The sequence below is a fragment of the Drosophila virilis genome, chromosome 4 (assembly GCF_030788295.1).
Source record: "Drosophila virilis strain 15010-1051.87 chromosome 4, Dvir_AGI_RSII-ME, whole genome shotgun sequence".
NCBI classification, from domain to species: domain Eukaryota; kingdom Metazoa; phylum Arthropoda; class Insecta; order Diptera; family Drosophilidae; genus Drosophila; species Drosophila virilis.
Window position 1 is genome coordinate 3,565,926 of NC_091546.1, and position 18,767 is coordinate 3,584,692.

The 18,767-nt window shown below is 39.9% G+C and overlaps 2 protein-coding genes across 8 annotated transcripts in view; one reads left to right on the forward strand and one right to left on the reverse strand.

Moving 5' to 3' along the window:
- The window catches only part of drongo (Arf GTPase activating protein drongo), a 30,528-nt gene extending 23,439 nt beyond the window's left edge, over nucleotides 1–7,089 (forward strand). For 2 of the 4 annotated variants that reach the window (XM_015173084.3, XM_015173083.3), the window contains exons 3-6: nucleotides 833–1,303; nucleotides 2,081–2,284; nucleotides 2,341–2,771; nucleotides 3,402–7,089. In XM_015173084.3, coding sequence (XP_015028570.1) covers nucleotides 833–1,303; nucleotides 2,081–2,284; nucleotides 2,341–2,771; nucleotides 3,402–3,440 — 1,145 coding nt within the window. In that variant the 3' untranslated portion in view covers nucleotides 3,441–7,089. Of the gene's footprint in view, nucleotides 1–832; nucleotides 1,391–2,080; nucleotides 2,285–2,340; nucleotides 2,772–3,401 lie in introns of those variants that run through there. The other 2 variants (XM_002052842.4, XM_070208880.1) reach the window with 2 other exon arrangements.
- Nucleotides 7,090–7,552: 463 nt separating this feature from the next.
- dock (SH2/SH3 adaptor protein dock) lies at nucleotides 7,553–17,729 on the reverse strand. 4 transcript variants are annotated; one of them, XM_002052841.4, is made up of 6 exons: nucleotides 17,256–17,729; nucleotides 10,748–11,264; nucleotides 10,133–10,337; nucleotides 9,249–9,594; nucleotides 8,713–9,177; nucleotides 7,553–8,584 (listed from the first exon to the last, which is right to left on the reverse strand). In XM_002052841.4, exons 2-6 carry the CDS (start codon nucleotides 11,184–11,186, stop codon nucleotides 8,375–8,377), a joined length of 1,665 nt encoding a protein of 554 aa, XP_002052877.1. In that variant the 5' UTR covers nucleotides 11,187–11,264; nucleotides 17,256–17,729; the 3' UTR covers nucleotides 7,553–8,374. The 4 variants fall into 4 exon arrangements, with proteins under 4 accessions (XP_002052877.1, XP_070064983.1, XP_070064982.1 ...); XM_070208882.1 differs by having other exon boundaries at nucleotides 10,748–11,580; XM_070208881.1 differs by having other exon boundaries at nucleotides 10,748–11,583.
- Between the last annotated feature and the right edge of the window lie 1,038 nt (nucleotides 17,730–18,767).

The window sequence follows — 18,767 nt, forward strand, 5'->3', positions numbered from 1 at the left end:
TTCGACGAGCTTTTAAAGCTTCATGCTTCAAATTGTGGACTTAAAGTTGATGTCTGAGCAGGTTTCTATAAAGAGGCTGAGACTAGCTCGGAGATAAATTTCTTCAGAGCATTTGTGAGCTTCTAAGCTTTATTCTAGATAAAGCGTCTGTCGGTTTCTATTCGAACTTATCTCCCAGGTCGGTCTTACTGTTGCATGCAGTTCATATGTCGGATGAGATTCCTATATTATATAGCTGCCATAGAAATAATCGGTAGATAAGTCGGTTCTTGTAAGGCAATATTTTTTACATATTTATAGGGAGAACTTGTCGAGAAAAAGAATGTTTTTTATGGAAAATAATTCTGTTTTCCATGATATTTTCACCCGCATTTGCGAGCTTCGCTATTCTCTCATATCTGCAAAAAGCAAAGGGGTATTAAATTTTCGGCGTGCCGAACAAATCCTCACTTTCTTCTTTTTAAATATCAATAATTTGTCAAAGCTCTGCAAGGGATTTACTTGCTCAAATTTTCTAGTTTGTTTTTAGTTTTTTTTTTTATTTACAATTCCTGCAACACACGCACAACACACACACACACACACGCCACAAAAGATGAGTTCTCACCTGTTTGCTGCTGCTTCTGCTGCTTTATCTTCTGCTGCTGCACGTGGTCACAAATCCAAATGCCAGTTTCTGGCTGCTTTTGGCAATTGCGTAGAGCGTTTCGCTTATCAACTCCACCTCTTTTGGCCATGTAAAAGAGCATTTATCGTTAATCTATGTACTCTCTCCTCCTGATCTCGCTGTGCCCTATTCTTATGTGCTGCTCCTGTCAATCGTTTGTCCCAGCGCTGAGCACGTGCCAGTCGAAGGCATCGCTGCCAGATTGGAGCGATTGGAGCACACCCGACCCAACAACAGATCCCTTCGAGAATGAATTTGCGACGCTGCGCTCGGCAACAGAAACCAGCTCGGAGCCGGAGCTGCCCGCCTACTCTATGCTGACGCTCTGGAGCGACGAGTGCTGGCCAGAGAAGCCGCCTGCCATACACTATGACAGCGCGGCGACCTCGCTTGAGTCGGCCAAGTACCCAGACTCTGGCGAAAATGCCAGCCGAACGCCCACAAATCCATTTCTGACCCAGCTGAAGCAGCCGGAGACAGCGTTCAGTCGGGCTTTGAGCGCGCTCCACAGCTCCGCAGAGGAAACAAAAACAACGACAACAACAACAACAGCAAGAAATGCGACGACAGAGCATAATGAGTGCGACTCAAATTCGAATATTTTAAATGCCTATTACAATCCATTTTTTACGTGGAGTAAGTTTTACGCTGACTTTTTATGCCCTGAACCCATTAAGATGAAGATGAAGCCCTTGCAGGCAGAGTGAAGAATTCACCATGAAGGTATATATATTCTCGATCTGAAAGAAAACGATTTAATTTCTGTCTGGCCGTCTGCTTGGAGGCTTGAGGCTTTGATCTTGGGGAACACAAAAGCCAAACACTTGAAATTGTTAATATATATTCTCCTATATCAAATGTTCAATGATAATTTAACGCTAACTGCTGCCATTTTCATAATATCGATAAGTATCGATTTTGAGATTTGGCTATTTAAGCATAACTCGAGAACTATAAAAGCTAGATACACCAAACTTCGTATAATACAGCTTACAACTTTTTGGACAGCTTGCCCCGTTTCCTTTCGGTTTTATAAGAAAGCTTCGTTAGAACCTTGCGATTGGGTATGTTAATACTTTTGTGTGCCATCTTGAAGCCTTGAAAATTTCATAATGATCGGACTATAAGCACAGTAGTTAATCAAGACCTATTCCCGCGGTATCAGAAGGTAGCGCTGGGTTCAGGGTATCTGCTGGTCGGGCACTTCCGACTAGTGCACACTAATTTGTTTGATTTCCATTTAGTTGAGTTGTGTTTGTTTGTACTTTTGGCTTGTTGTTGTTGTTGTTGTTGTTGTTGCTCGTATTTTGTGCTGTTGGGCTGCCTATTGAGTTCCTACTTTAATATAGAAATAAAGTTTGCGTATTTGCTACTGGCTTTCGACTAATCACTTATAATTCTAACCCTTTGCAGGCGCCGCCTTGCAAAGCCATCATCAGCTGAGCCAAACGACAAATAAGCAGAGCCCACGGCAGGCAGGCGCTGCGCCCAGCGAGGATCGCTATGCGGCGCTTAAGGACCTCGATGAGCAGCTGCGCGAACTGAAGGCCACCGAATTGGAGGCGCCGACGCCAACCAATGGCAACCTCACACAGCTGACGGATGCCTTTGGCACGGGTAAGACTGCCAGACCTTAACCAAAAACCGCAACTAAAACATTTTATAATTCACAGCCAACAACAACAACAACAGCAGCAACAACAATAACCTTCATGTCAATCCCTTCAAGAGCCAGCAGTCGGCGCTGCTCATCAACGGCAACAGCAGCCACTTGGTGAATCCATTCCAGGCACAGCAACTGCAGCAGCAGCAGCAGCAGCAGAATCTCTATGGCCAGCTGACGCTCATACCAAATGGCTACGGCAGCAGTCCACAGCAGGCTGCGGCTGCGGCGGCGGCAGCGGCAGCAGCAGCGGCTGCAGGTCAACAGCTGCTGCAGCAGCAACAGCAGCAACAGCAGATGACAGCCAACAGTTTCTACAATTTCAATAACAACGGCTTTGCCCTGGCCCAGGGACTGCCCAATGGCTGTGGCTTTGGCAGCATGCAGCCAGCACCCGTGCTCGCCGGCGGCATATCCGGCGGCTTTAATAATCCATTTGCGGTAGGTTTTGTGCTCAGCTTTGAATGCCCTGCACCCGTATTCAAACAGGGTATATATGCCTGTTGTGCAAATGTATGTTATAGGCGTAGTAGTTCTTAAAGGCTAGAAATGGATATTTCTTTGAGAAAAAAAAAACGATAAGTATCGATCAATAGCTCTGATGATAAAATCACGATTATTATCGATTTTGAGCGGGCGTTTTTCAGCAACTTCTCGCAAATTATAAGAGGCAAAGAATTTAACTTGTTTGTTGGGTCAAGATATTTAAAACTTTTTCCATTTGAAAAAGTTTGATATATATCGATTTAAGGCGAAAGTTAGCCTTAAGATTTCAAGGATTATAAGATCTATACATACCAAATTTTCTTTTTATAAAATATACGCAGAATATATTATATATGTACATATATATTTACATATGGGGGTCACCTGAAATCCCTAAATATTAAATAAGAATTGCACAAGAAGCACAATAGTTATTGTATAATAAAAAATTGATATACCTAGTATACATAAAAAAATCTGGCACTGTGTACAGGGTAGCTACCATTCGAGCATTCTAGTCTAGAGCATGCTTGCTTTAACTTTTAATATATTTATATTAATGTATTTATTCATTTAACTCGACAGGCTAGCGGCGCTATGAACACCAATAATCCATTTTTATGAGATTCAGAATCGTGTGGAGCACAGGACCAAAAGCGGGAGCGGGAGCGAAAGCAGAAGGAGCACCAGCCGAAGCAACAGGGCCAACAGCAGCAGCAGGAGCTCACATCATGGCTGAGGCGTTGAAGCTGAACAGTGAAAAGCCGCTGAACAAAAATATTTAAAGCAAAAAAAATGAAGCAAAAAGTGAAACGAAATTAGTCCATTTTACGAACAATAGCTATAAAACTATAAAGTATACATACATGTGTATATACATAGGCATATGCATATGTGTGTGTGTGTGTATGTGTATATATAGTATATATTTATATAGATAACGTAGTCTGTGCTACATGCTGAATTGGTATCCATTTGAACGGATCGTGCAATATATATATACCCATATATATGTATATATATATATTCTTTTACAAAAGCTCTAACTCTCATATGCATATTTATACGGCAAAAGCACACATACATATGCACACACAGATATATACTTTATAGTATATATATGTATAAATTTATATAAATATACGTTTTGCGTGTAACTAAAGATTTGTAATTAGCGTTTGCCTTCAGCATCTGTAGACTTTTTACTAAACTTAACTTTCTCGTGTGTTTAGCTTAACTTAAACTAAATGCATATACACATGCACATGCATACACATATATATATGTATGTTTATAAATATATATATATGCATTATATATATTTATAATAATTACTAAAAACAAGTATCTGTAAGCTCTTATTGGTAGCGCAGAGCCTATCCTTAGCCGATGCGGGCTTAGTTTGTGTTTCGTTTAAATTTGATTTGATTGTTTGTTTTCTACCTGAAACTTGTCGAACATTGTATACTCTATCTTTAGCATTGTCATCGCATACTTGTTGTCAGCTCTCTGCCCTATTTCTTTGGGCTTTTCTTTCAACTCGCTTGTTTCGCTCTACGAAACTCTTGTCAGTTCTTGATTGTGTGGCCTTAATAAGATTATAAAACTGTTCATTAAAACTAACTATCATATAATATACTTACCTAATATGATATACATATATATCTATATATACGAGTACATGTAATACATATATGCTTTTGTACCTAAATTAAATGCTTCTTGTTTTAATAATTGTTAATCAACTATGATAAATAAACCACAACCAACCAACACACACACACACTTAGAAGGGTTAGTTTGCTCAACACAAGAAGTTAAAGTTTGTTAATTGCGATGATAAAAAAATAAAATTTATATATATATATATATATATCTCTTTATATACTTATCAACAAGTATATATATGTTATGATATAGCGTGACATCATTGCTGAAAAAAGAAAGAATCAAAACAATATAGGGATTGTTTGAATAATACGAGTCCAAATAAGAAGCAAGTTGAATTTTTCCATATTTAGCTTTAGCGTATGTCAAACATTATCTCGAAGCCTTAAAACAAATTATTTAAATTTACAACTTTCAATAAAAACTAAGACAAACAAAAAATTGTAATGTTGCATTCCTATTTGGCTTTTGTGCTAGTTAAGGAATTCAAAACGGAATGTCATCCCCATTTTTACTCAACATGGTTCTCAGATAACCCAAATATCCTTGGTATTACCATATCATTGATAGAGTCCTGGTGAACCTAAATATCTGATTCCGTGCTAAATTAGCTCGAAAATGTGTTAGAATCGTGAATGTACAGTGCATTCTGTTAAATAAATGTTACTTAACATACCACTGTTAACAGTTAACAGCTGCTGCTAAGAGGGGCGCGTGAGATTTTAACGAAAATTTGGTAAAGATACCAGGCGAACAGCAATGCCAGCAGGTAGCCAAAAGTTGGAGACACCAGAATAAAAACAGATTGTGCGCCGGCGCCCCATTGGTCATATATATGTATAATGCCAAGCCAAAATGCATGATGGCTGCTCGGCGAAATAACTGTAACAATCCTTTTGTTTTGATTCCTATGCACATTCGTCAATACATATCTAATAGTGATGCCAAGACCCACAAGTGATGCTGCGGATTTGGCGGAATAACACAGGATCCGCCAAAACTAGCTTTTAATTTTTATAATTGTGTACAAATTTAAATACTTTCACGAGTCCAAAAAAATAATCTGCTGAAGCAGATCTGAAGATCGGACTTAATTAAATAAATTTGCAAACATTCATCAAAATAAGAGGCTAGTTTTGGCGGAAATTGCATTTTTCAGCTAAATTCGGCCCATCACTTGCATGTCTGCGCATCACTATTAGGCAATGATTCATTTATATGTATTGCCGAATGTGAATTAGAAACCAAAACAAAAGGATAGTTACAGTTACATATTTCGCGGAGCAGCCATCATGGATATCCGCTTGACCAATGGCGCGCCGGCGCACAATCTAATTTTGTTCTAGTGTCGCGGACTTTTGGCTACCTGCTAGAATTGCTCTTCGCCTGGTGATTCAGTTGAATTTGGTTGAAGTTTTGTGACACAGCCGACATGCCAAATGGAATTTGGCGACCGTTAAATTTGAATTTTAATTGCAACCAAGCAACCGCACTTCGGTTAGATGATCAATCGGGTTGATATCTCGTACGCTGCCCTGGATCATTCGATCTGTTAGGCACGGGACGGAGTTTGTAAACGTATTACATATATGTATATAGCTATTTTCTCAAGTTGGAGTCCAAAAATAATCATCTGCCCAAGATAGGAACTCAATTTGCGAAATTTGCAGAAATCGGTCAAAATAAATAGCTAAATTTAGCGGATATCGCATTATTCAGCCAAATCCGGCGCATCACATGCGTGCGTACGCATCACTGTATTTTGACGAATATGCATAGGAATCAAAGCAAAAGGATAGTTACAGTTACATATTTCGCCGAGCAGCCATCATGGATTTCCGCTTGACCAATGGCGCGCCGGCGCACAATCTAATTTAGTTCTGGTGTCGCGGACTTTTGGCTACCTGCTAGAATTGCTGTTCGCCTGGTAATTCAGCTGAATTTGGTTGAAGTTTTGTGACACAGCCGACATGCCGAATGGAATTTGGCGACCGTTAAATTTGAATTTTAATTGCTACCCAGCAAGGGTGAAATGTGAAATCTCCTTGATGTCTCTCGTAAACTGCCAAGGTAAGGCAAAGGTGGATCATTCGATTCGATGGACACAGGACTTATCGAAATTTGCAAGAGTATGGCATATATATTTTTTTTAACTGCATTTAAAGTTTGAATATCTTGGGTCTATTATGACAGATATTCGATGTTCTGCCTATGCGGATCAGGAATTTAGCTGTAAAGGGGAAAACACAAAATTGCATTTAATTTATTTGATGTATTTTTATTCATTTCCGTTTCGGTATAATTTCTAGTTTGTTCTCTTTCGTTTTTAGTACTAGTTGTTGTGGTTTTAGCAATTGTTGAAATTACTATAAATTATATAATCATTATATTTTTATGTATTTATATATATATATTTATATATTTTAAAAATTCGCATATGAAATAAAGTCGAAAGTCATTTAAACCCTATGGTTAAACCTGCCACGAACGAGCCAACCTTTTGGTCAAAACTCAGCGTTCCATCCTATTATCAGATTGATATTCTCTTCTCTTCTCTTCTCACTAATCTTAAGCTAAATCAAAAACAAATCAATACAAAATATTATTGCATAAATGAAAAATAAAACTTCAAACAATATGTAATAATTAAAAACAAAATTAAAGCTGAAATCGCGGCTTCTACTTTATAAATATAATAATGAACTAATAATAATAATAATTATAGGTGTAAGGTATAAATAGAAATTATGTATATATGAAAGTGTGCCCAGGTTAGGCATTGCATCATCAACTGTACAGTATGGCTTATATGCGTATCATATATATATTTATATATTATTTATAATATATTAGAGGGGGAGGCTCCACTTAAGTATGTGTGTTTCGTACGATGTTGATTATGTTTATATTTATGCGGGGCTAGAACAGCTTTTCTTTAGTTATTTTAATTATTATTATTATTTTTATTATGGGTATGCGTATGTTTATATAATTGAAGAAAATTAACAAAAAAATGACTGGCTGTGTGTGGAAGTAGAAGACAAGCAGCTTTAACTTGCCAATTAGAGTTTTTCTTTTTTTTTTTTTCTTGAATTTTGGTTTCTATTTGTTTTTCTCAGCTGTTTTTGCAAGCGTTCCGCCTACATATTTACATACTCGATTAGATATTAGTATGATTGGGTATACATATATATGTGGCTCAGGATTGCGAGCTTTATAAATTGTTCACAAAGCAATTGCAGTGCACACACACATACACACACAATCAGACATACACACACACACACATGACACAAACGCACTCACACACATAGAGCTAGACATATCTTAAGTCAGTTTCTTAAAAGCGCTTTGCTGTGTACACAATACTTGGCTACAATGTTTAAATATCGCATATTATGTATTTATACATATAGAGTATGTAAATGTAATGCATTTTGACATCTAGAATTGAGTGTGTTTTTTGAGTTAAAGAAGCCTTTGGTTCTTTCATTTTTATCTTTTACAAAAACAAAAATAGGTAGCTACAAATGAAATTAAAGAACTGAATCGAAAGCTCGCCGAATTAAGCATTAATTAATTATTAATTTGTATATAATTTTTATAAAAGTACAAAAAGTCTGTCTATTACGCACTCGAACATGAATCGGCATCGAAATTAACCGATTTATATACATTCCCTCTCTCTATTTCTTTTTTTTTTTCTCGATTTCTCTCGCGAAGCATACAAAACTGAGAAAACAATTTGGTCAACGCGCTATGCCATGTTTAGATACGTATGTACTCTATCATATCAAGTTGTATTTAAGTTTGTATTTAGTTATATTACGAGTAATATATTAAACTGATGACCTATAGATGATGAGTTTGGGTTGTGTGGCGTGGCCCATTTACGTGCCGTTGGCCTTTGGCAGCGACCGCACCAGATACAGTTTCTCGCCCTGCTTGTTCGTATAGATGGGCGCTCTTTGGTAGTGTTCGACCAGCTGGTCCAGTGAATGGAACTTTCGCTGTCCAATGCAGTACATATTCTGCTCCACGTGGACACGGAAGTGCTTGTTGCGTCCGGGCGCCTTCAGGGAAACCGAGTAATCACCCATCTGAAAGAAAAAGAGTATGAGTAAGCTCGTAATTGGTGAAAGGAATTCCTATAAAGGGCAATTCCAGAATAAAATGACGAGAGCTTAAATACTGGAATTGCCCCAAAGAATCTACAGCTGGCACTCACATTAGTCTCACTGTCTCTGATGAGGAAATCACCATCGTGTCCATGGCCATTGAGGACCGTGTCGCATTGGCTGCGCGTGATGGCGCCATAGTACCAGGATTTGCCCGCTAAATTGGGTCGCTCGATGGGCTGACTTGGCTGCGTTTGTTTGTTGTTGCAGTCGTTGCGGCGCTCCATGGAGTCGCCGCCGCCGCCGCCGCCGGCACCGTTGCCGGTGGCATTGGCACCATTGCTGCCGGTGGCATTGCCGTTGCCAGCATTGCCGCTGGTATTGCGATAGGGTGTGGCCAAGTAGTCGTTTAACTCTTGTAGATAATTGCGTGGAACTAAACCGACTTGACCCTGATTATTGCGTGCCTTATACCAGTCCGGATCGGAGGCGGGCCTGTCAACTATCTCGAGGCGATCGCCCTTCTCAAACGACAGCTCCTGGTCATTGTTCGACGTGAAGCTATAGAGCGCCACCTGCAAGCGACGTTGAAAGGATAGCTTAAGATAAGGTATACATTTATTTAAGTTAGCTTCTAGAGACCCACCACAATGTCGAGCACATTCTCCGCCATGGCATAGGTGTGTATCTCGCCATCGTTATCACAATCTTCGGTTGTGTAATTGCTGGGAAACCAGCCAACCGAATTGCCGCTCTGGCCACGCCACCAGCCATCGTTCGACTTCTCCAGGATGAGTATGCGTGTGCCCTTGGTCAGGGAGAGCTCGTCCGGCTGTTGCGCCTGATAGTTGTATTTGACAATGGCGGTGCCAATGGCCTCGGCCGGATCGGGTGGCAAGCGCCGGGACATGGTTGGACTCTCGATTTGGCGTGAAGGCGAACAATTGGGCAGAGTCTTCGAGCCGGAACCCTTTTTCACCTTCTTCTTGATGCTACAAGAGATACGCAAGAGATGGAGTATAAATATAGATTATATATATTTCAACTATTCACATATATTTTTACTGGATGTAACAAAGGGGGTTTCTTTTTTTTTTTTTAGCCCTACTTTCTTGGGCTTGCAGTGGAAGGGGCAACCAGAGTGGGTCATCAATTTGTGTGTGGTTGTGGTTCGTGCGGAGTTTTTGGGAGAGGGACAAATATTAAAGGCTTTCTACTCGAAATGAATACTAAAATACAACTAAAGCATTCAACGAATTTGTTTATACAATACAAAAGCCGAAAAGCAGTTGATAAAAACTAATTACAAGAAGAAAGCAAAAGAGTTGGAGTAGAAAACAAACTCGACATATTTTTCAGTTTTTGGTATCTTTTTTTCTGCTGAAATCGGAATAAAAAGAATACTTAAATTTTAGTGAGTTCTCATAGCTATATACACATTTCTTGTTTTTTTTTTTTTTGAGTTTTACTCGTTGAATGGGCTGAATGGAATTGCTCTGCAACCGAAAACCGGGGGGGGGCAACACGCACCTGTCGAAGAGCGAGGGCTTCTCCTTCTTCACATAGTTGCTGGGCACATAGCCGGATTGATTGCGACTGTTCTGGACGCGCCACCAATGCTTGGAATCATCCAGCAGCAAATAGCGCTCGTTCTTCCGCAAATCCAACTCCTGAGCGCCCTGGGCTGCATAATCATATTTGGCTACCACGTAGCAAACGTCTTCCTGAGATTTGCCTGTTATAAAGAAATTCAGTTTAGTCAAAGTGTTCCGTTTAAAGATCATTTTTGTATTTGTATATGGGCAAGTCCACAAAATGGCTGAACATAATCGAAAACTAATAACTTTTTGTTGTCTCAATTTTATTCTTAATTAAATTTGTTTACAATCCAAAGAACAAAGATCTGCCAAATTAGATTCATATTCCCCATAAAACTCATTACATATGATCGATATTTATGGATGTTGTGCAAATCGAGTAGATTATAGTTATATATATTGAACTAATAGATCCCTTCCTTAGTGAGAACTTTACCCTTCAAAAAGCGGACAAGTAACTTAAGCTCTTCTTTATTTCTGCTTTATATGTAGAGAAGGAACCAGGGTATTGCCCATATTTAGAGGGTATATTGTGGGCAGAACTCACCGTGCTTCATGTTGCCCGCCATTGATTGCTGTCCAGCGTTGCCAGTTCCGGCGCTGCAACTGGAGTTACCGCTGCTGCTGCCGCCGTTGCTGTAGTCGATCGGCGCCGGGCAGCCGCTGCTCGCTGGCTGGCCAAAGGTCACACTTTTGTGCTGGGCACTGCAACTGGAGGCGGTCGACAGTGTGCGATGATGTTGCAGCGAGTGCTGCTGTTGCAGTTGCAGTTGCTGCTGCTGCTGCTGCTGTTGTTGTTGTTGGTGTTGGTGATGCGAGAGCGAAGAGTGTCGCTGATGATGAGCAGGCGAGCCAGGTGCCAATTGACGACAGCTCTGATAGTTCTGGTGCTGCGGCAGCTGTGGCGGATACTGCGGCGAGCTATTTGCGTTGCCAGAGGAGGAGTTGGGGATGTTGCGCGCGAATCGCTGTGGGTATTCCAACATTCCAGTGTGGGCTCCTCAATGGCTTGAGAAGCGCGACGGGGCACACAAATTCCTATTGATGTGCCCTCCCCCCAAATGCTGCGTCGAAGATACAAATTTGGCAAAAATGGACAACAACAACAACAAATAAGAGTTTGGCAGCAGCAGAAGTTGCAGCAAAAGCAACAACAATTCGCAGTTGTTGCTGTTGTTGTTGTTGTTGTTGATGATGAAGATGATTATGTTGCTGTTGTTATGATAATGATGTTGATGAAGATGTTGTTGTTGTTGTTGTTGCTGTTATTATGGTAAATAGTTGTTGTTGTTGTTGTTCGTGTTACGCTGTGTATTGCTGCTGTTGTTGTTGTTGTTGTTGCTGCATGTTGCCCGCTTCCTCAGCCAACGCATATTTCTGCTGCTGTTGTTGTTGTTGTTGTTGTTGTTGTTGTGATAGTTGTTGTTGTTGGGCAGCAAATTAAACGTTACGAATGCGGCGAATGCAAAACAAAGATGTGAAAGAGAAAACGTAAAAAGTAAGAAGAAGAAACAATGTAAACAAGATGAAATTAAAGCTGAATGTGTGTTTAGCTTAATACGCGTGTGTGTGTGCTTGTGTGTGTCTGGCCGTCTCTCTGTATCTGTGTGTGTGTGCGTGTTAGTCAAAAAAGCATTTGCGTGAAAGCATTTATAACTAGTGCTTAAATACTTAAAAATATAGATATACACACATATATATCTATATATACATATATATTTGGCAAAAAAAAAAGAAAAACCAAATTTAAGCACAAATAAGTAAAATTTACATAGTTTGTAAAAGGAATTAAAAACGGGCCATCGAGCTAGGATATGAGAGAGAGAGATCTGATAACAGTGTATGTGTGTGTGTGGTTGTGTGTGTGTGTGTGTGTTAGGGATGATAATGCTAATGATGGTGATGATGATGATGATGATGATGGCAATGGTCATTATGATGATGGACATATTTATTTGGAGGCTGACAACGGCTGGCCACAAATGTGGCCAAGCGAGAAATGGACGCCAAGTGAAAGTTGCCCCCACTCAAATGGGGCAGCAACACTCAGATTTGAAACTTGTAATTGAATTCAATTCAATAAAATAAAAAAAAAAAAAAACCAGAACATTTAACTGCGGCAAGCCGAACTTGAAATACCCTTACAGCTGAAGCTCATAATAGCAGACTAGATAAAAGATAAAGCAATTGGATGTTGATAAAATTTGGTTTATGTTTGGGAAACAACGTGGTGCTCGTAAATGCTAAGTTTGGTTAAGATAAGTTGGAAAACGTAAAAGTTGTTTATACAAGAATTTGCGACCGATGGTTCCTATGGCAACTATATGTTATAGTAAATCAAGCACGGCCCATTTCGACTTATGTATTATCTTTAGACAAAGGAAACAAATTTTATCTAGATAACTTCACTGAGAACTGAGTTCTAGTGGATCTAAAGACACAAAAGATCGATTGAACTCAACCGATTGTTCCTATTGCAGCTATATCATAATAGTAATCCGACCCGGCCTGTTTCGATTTGTGCACCTTCTGTAACCACTTTATGATACAGTAATCCCATCCTTGCCATCTCAATTTGTGTACAATCTGTAGCCAAAAGAAGTAACTATATAAAGTTTTATATAGTTACCTTCGGATCTATATATGCCAGATGAGTTGGGAGTTGCCTGCTTGACTGCAGCTCACAAAATTCGTGACACAATGCAAACAACCCCTTGAGGCTAGCGCATAAAAACGAGGAACCACTTGATTTTAATTGATGAATTTTCAATTGATTTGGCAACGCGACACGCGGGTAGTCGCCTCCCCGTCACAGTACGTGCAACAGCATCCACACAACAGCAATAACCGGAGAAGCAGAAAAACAAAACCCGCTATGAAACGCGGCCGAGATTGCGTCTGGCGCTGGGACTGGCCCAAACGCTCGATGAGTCACGAACAGGTATTGGAAATGGAATTGGAATTGAAATTGGATTGGATTGGGTTGACTCGTACTTAACACAAAGACAAACCAACTAACAATATTTGCTGGACAAGTAGCACAACGGGAGGGGGAGAAAAAAAAGAGAATAATGAACGGGTCGCTGCAGTTTAAATACCCTTTAAATTGAAACATTTCCATTCCTTGCTTTGACTATGTTAAAGTTAAGAAATCTCTGGACAAGTAGCACAGCGAGAGGGAGAGAGGTTAAATGAAATATATTTCTATAGTTTGTCTTAAACAATATTGTTTAATTTTATGTATTTTCTATGTTAGAGTAAAGAAATCTTTGAAAGCAAACAAGGTTTAAGATATTTTAAGTTAGTTTTCAAACTAATGCTGTCATATATATGAGATATGATATCCCTCGATTCCCTTGCGTCTTAACATTTGTTCTTCTTGCAGCCAGTTGATTGATTATTCACTTTTATGTGTTACATATTCGATAACAAAATGTACATGCCCTGCCGTGCAACGTACATATGCAGAGCAAAAATAATTCTATGAAAAAGACGTGAGGCATTTGCCGTTTACGCAATGCCCACCAGGTAAGTGGTAAAAGGCATAGAGATAATCGACAGTTTTCATTATGAAGCCAACTTGGCGAGGTTGTTGGCCAAAGCGTAACCAAAGTCAATGTCAACAGCCGTAGGCCAAACAATATTTGCAAAGATCAATAATTATGCGACCCAAAAAGGTATTGGACATTTTATTATTTTAGATTTGTGACTCGACGAGTTGAAGGCCAAATTCGCAAGTTCTGCGAGCTTGATTAGCGTGTTTCGACCAACACCTTCGCCGAAAGCAAAAGATTTGCTGTCATCAGCGATAAGTTTTTTTTTTTATTTTTTTCAAAATAGAAAGAAATTGTATACGGTGTGTGAAGGCGAAAGCATTTTTTTTTCATTGACACAATGTGATTCTATCTTCCGTATCGCTGTCAGCATTTCCGTCTATTTTGGGGCTTTTTGTTTCGGTTTTCACTCGATGGCTGGCCTCGAGAGAAAGCTTAGCGCCACGAAAGAACCACTTAATAGATTATATTCATATTTGCGCAAGACTCGTTTTCTCATGTACATTGTACAGTTGTTGATAGCTGCCATGGGGATAAATATATCAGGGACAATGGACAAGACATATGCAAAAAAAAAAACAAGTAAGAGGTTCTAGTCGGGAACTCCCGATTAGGAGATACCCTGAACCCTCTTCTTTCAACATCAAATGCATACATATATTCTATTTTAGAAGCTATATGTCAAGTTTGGGGACTCTAGCTCTTATTATTTACCAAAATTGCCCAAAAAACAGGATATCTATATCGATTTTTATCGATTGCTTGGAAACGGAGTAAGTTATTGATTATCGGAAACAAACTCGATCTGCGGGGGCACTAGGAGCACCTACATCTAAAATTTCTAGATCTAGGTCTAGGTCTTATAGGAGATGTTCAGGGTATAAAAAAAAAACATAAATGCAGACATTTCGCTTTTTTTATGCTGGAGACCAACTTTGGAAGTAATAACCCAGAAGTTACGGCGTTACAACTATCTTCCTATTCGCACTGTAAGAATTTATCCGGCTGATAAAGTACCGTGCAAATGCTATGTTGTCTAATCGCATTGTAGAGCAAATAATGCGCCTGACTAACGCTGTGTGGTCAATTCGCAATAATAGGAAATAATTACCATGCAGATTTAGTGCCTTGCAAATGTAAGCAGGTAGCTACAGTTAACAATTTGTTTAGTAAGACAACTATAATAAGCTGTAGCTTTTGTTAAATGTATGAACAAACCAATTCGAATTCAAAAATATATTTACAATGCAGATGAAATTCCTCGCAAATGTTAGCAGTTAGATGTAGTAAAAATCCTTTGAACAAACAAGGCTGCAGCTTTTATAAAGTGGATGTCCAACTTAATACGCATTCAAAACATATTTACAATGCAGATTAAGTGCCTTGCAAATGTTAACAGTTACATGAAGTTAACATTTAGTTTAGTAAACAACTGATGATTTGACTTGCAAATGTTACCAGCTAGCTGCAGTTAACATTTTACTATACCAAACCAATTTTTAAATAAATAAACAGGCTGCAGCTTATGTAAAATTGATGTACAATTTAGATTTTACACAGGAAAACGTGACTTCGTGTAGCGCTTCACCAACTGGCGCTGCGCAGCTCTGGCACAAGGCCACCAACAGAGCTAAGACATTGAAATGCTTGGATGGCTACTGCTTATGGCCATTGAACTGAGCTGAGTGTAGCTGCCACTTCGATCTATTTTGTCGCATTTGTTGTATGTCTTGTTAGGTTCAAGACATTGCCAAGGTAGCGCCATTGTCTTGCCTTTGCCTTGTCCATGATTCGGAGACAGTTCGTCAAAGAGAAAATTGAAAGAGTTGCACGTGCTCGACGGGTTTATGAGGCGGAAAGTTGTTTCACGGATAGGAAATGTTCGTTCCATTCAACGGATGGGCAACGCAACAACCATATCAAGAAATACTCTAAAAAGTGGCCCTAAAAATTATTGAAATTAATTGAAAACAAAGTAAACAATTCTCTATTATTTCAGATCTTCATAGAGTTGGGTGGGGAAAATACTCTTAAATCACAGAAAATGGGGCAGCGAAATGCACTAAAAACAACAAGAAAATTGAGTGAGTCGAGGGTGCGGCGTTATCGTAGCCAAAGGGCAGCCACAAGCAGCTTGCGTGGAAAACTATAAACATATATTTCTATATATGAATGTGCATCTATTATGTGGACATGAACATCGGAATCAGTGCTGGCATTCTAGGTGCAATAAGTTAGCTAGATCTAGCCCTTAAGATGGGAAAAAAGCTAGAAAATACCGTAGCCAAAATCATAATTTTTCTATTTTCAGCTAATATTATTGACATTTTAGTTTTTTAATGAGACTTTTTTTTTTAGTCATTTAAAAGTTTAATAGCTGAAAAATGTTCAAGTTTAGTTAGAATTCACATTTAGAGAAAGCATCTGAGTGAAAGCTCTTTGCAGCTTCATTTTTGTGCCTTAGCTTAAAATTATGGCGCTTTTTTGATTGCTTCAAAGTGTTGTCTTTTTTTATTTTCTGTAATTTTGGTATACTTTTTCTGCCACAACACTTTTTTACCTCCGCTTTTTACAAACGAAAAATTAAAAATAAAAAGCTAACTCAAAAGCGCGAAATAAAATGGCAAAATTAGCCGGCTTAAGGAAATTTCCGCCGAAGCAAGCTAAAATTGTTTAGCTTTTTTTTCTGGCAACTTTAATGTGTCAATATATGTATGTAGCTACAACCAAAGTCTGGCAACACTGATAGAAAAGAATAACGGAACTCAATTCAGTGCATTCGAGTTGATTTAGTTATTTTGCGCAGCTGTTGTTGTTGTTGTTGTTGTCGCTACAGTTTGAATTTAGAATGGATGCTGAAGAGAAACCTGTGACATGTGTATTTTAGGTCGTCGTGGGTTGAACTGCGCCCCGAAGTGAACTGCGCATCCGAAGTGCGGGCGGTGGTTGTTTGAACGCTTAGGGGGTTGAGCGGGTGGCGAGAACAGATTGCTGACACACATATATAGCCGCGGGCGGTGTGCATGGCGACGACCATGGTTACCAAAAACTGCGAGACAAGGCGGAAGGAAAACACGAGCAGGCGTTGCATAAAAAGGATTGCGCTCGCAGAGATAAATGTTAGGTCGACTGGGGGTTGCTTTTGCGCACGCACTCGTAAGCAAGAGAGAGGGAAGGTAACTGTGAAAGTGCAGAGAGAGCACAGCAGATACGCAATTTTTTGCTTCCTTCTCAGACACCTTCATATGTGTGTTATCCTGGGAAAAGTACCGTTTTTGTTGGGTGGTGTGGAGCAATCGAAACGGCGCTGTTAATCGATAAATATGTAAATGGGGAGAATAGTATAACCAAACATAACAAATACGAGCGATTTTTAAGAGAGAGCCAGAAAGAGAGAGAGGGAGAGTGAATGAGCACGGAGCACGGAGCACACGAGTAAGCATGAGCGAGACACAAAACAGGAGCTAAACAGGAGCAGCCGTATATTTTGTGTGTACCTACCGGAGACGACGAAAGTTTTTGGCGACGACGACGACGACGACGGCGATGACGACGGCAACTCCTAGCAGCAGCCAACGGCCCCAGCCCTTTGTGCAGCAGCAGAAGGGACCATATAAAAATGCACTTTCTTCACTTAACTGCGAATGATATTCAAATGTTTTGCAGGCGCTTGCCAAACTCTATTTTGTCACTTAACATACGTTCACTATACTAATAATATTAATAATGCATTAAATGTACATTATGTATACATCTGTTCGTCTGTATGTGTATATATATAATGCGCTGGCCCGTTGAAAATCACTTTTATGCTTGTATTTGACACTTTTCGTTTGCTGTTAATGACGCAACCGCACTACGTTACATTCAATGTATGCAATTCAACAATTTCTAAGAATTATTTCGCGTTTGATTAATAATTTTAGGCAATTTTACCGGAGCCACTTCTTCGTCGCTCTCTACAATTTCGATATTATGTGTCGCCCACATCGATATTTTAGATCGAACGCATCGAGTACTTTTGGTGAACAGCTGTAGCATCGATAGGCAAGACGGTGCTTGCGATTTCTTATCGCACCATCGCGATATATATCGAATTAAAATAACAATAATTTATAGAAAACAAAACGAACCCAAATTTGTTTCTTTTCAAAAGCCAGGGAAGAGAGCAAATCTGGAGGCGTGTGGCGTGTCGGTTACACTTCTGATATGCCGGAAGCAGGCCAAGTGGAACCGTTTGACGAAGCGGCCGCTGCTCTCCGTCGCAAACAACGCTCGGGTTACAGGGCGTCGGTTAAGTACCTGCGGGGACTCAACGCCCGTAAGCCAGAATCGCTGACCGCGAGAGAGTTGCACCTGAAAAGGAAGCACGAATGCAACGTGCGACGATATGAGCGGTTCACAAAGGGTGACTCCACACAACGTGCGAACGCTCGAACGCCTGGGCCGAAGCAGATAGCTCGGCCAAGCGGAGAAGCACCCGCCTGCGGAGCCCAATCGTCGGTACCCGGCAGATATTCTGGCCGACCTTGGTTCCAATCCGGAGCTCCATGTGATCATTATCGTCGGTAGACACGAGCTGCCCATGCGTACGACCATTAAGGTGTGGGTTCCTCCCCCAGTTTTGGAAAACCAGCAGGTGCTAGACATGATTAAACGTCAGAATCAGGACTGTGACACTGACGACTGGACGTTCGTTAGCGGGCAGGCTCGCGATGAGGGAAGCGGCACAGATCTCTGGATCAGCATTGGTCTAAAGTATAAAAGCCAACTCCTCAAGAAGCGGTGCCAACTAAAGCTGAGAATGGGCTGTATTCGGGCAATACTAAGCTAGGTTCACAGAAAAATGTTGAACAGGAAATTAAATCTCTTAAAATATGTTCTAGAATAAAGTTAAATACCTTTTTATCAGTTAACATGGTATTCAAATTTTAAAATTATGCAACTGCCAAAATACCACAACTGTTCAGTTAGCCGTATTTAAAAAATACCAAAATTAATCGATACTCGTAG

Bases quoted from the DNA above. Each gene is read 5' to 3' on its own strand.
- dock (XM_002052841.4), bottom strand. From the start codon at position 11,186: ATGTTGGAATACCCACAGCGATTCGCGCGCAACATCCCCAACTCCTCC. The intron at 10,338-10,747 runs GTGAGTTCTGCC...TCTTTATAACAG, and splicing joins GGCGGGCAACATGAAGCACG to GCAAATCTCAGGAAGACGTT. The intron at 9,178-9,248 runs GTGGGTCTCTAG...CGTCGCTTGCAG, and splicing joins AGAATGTGCTCGACATTGTG to GTGGCGCTCTATAGCTTCAC.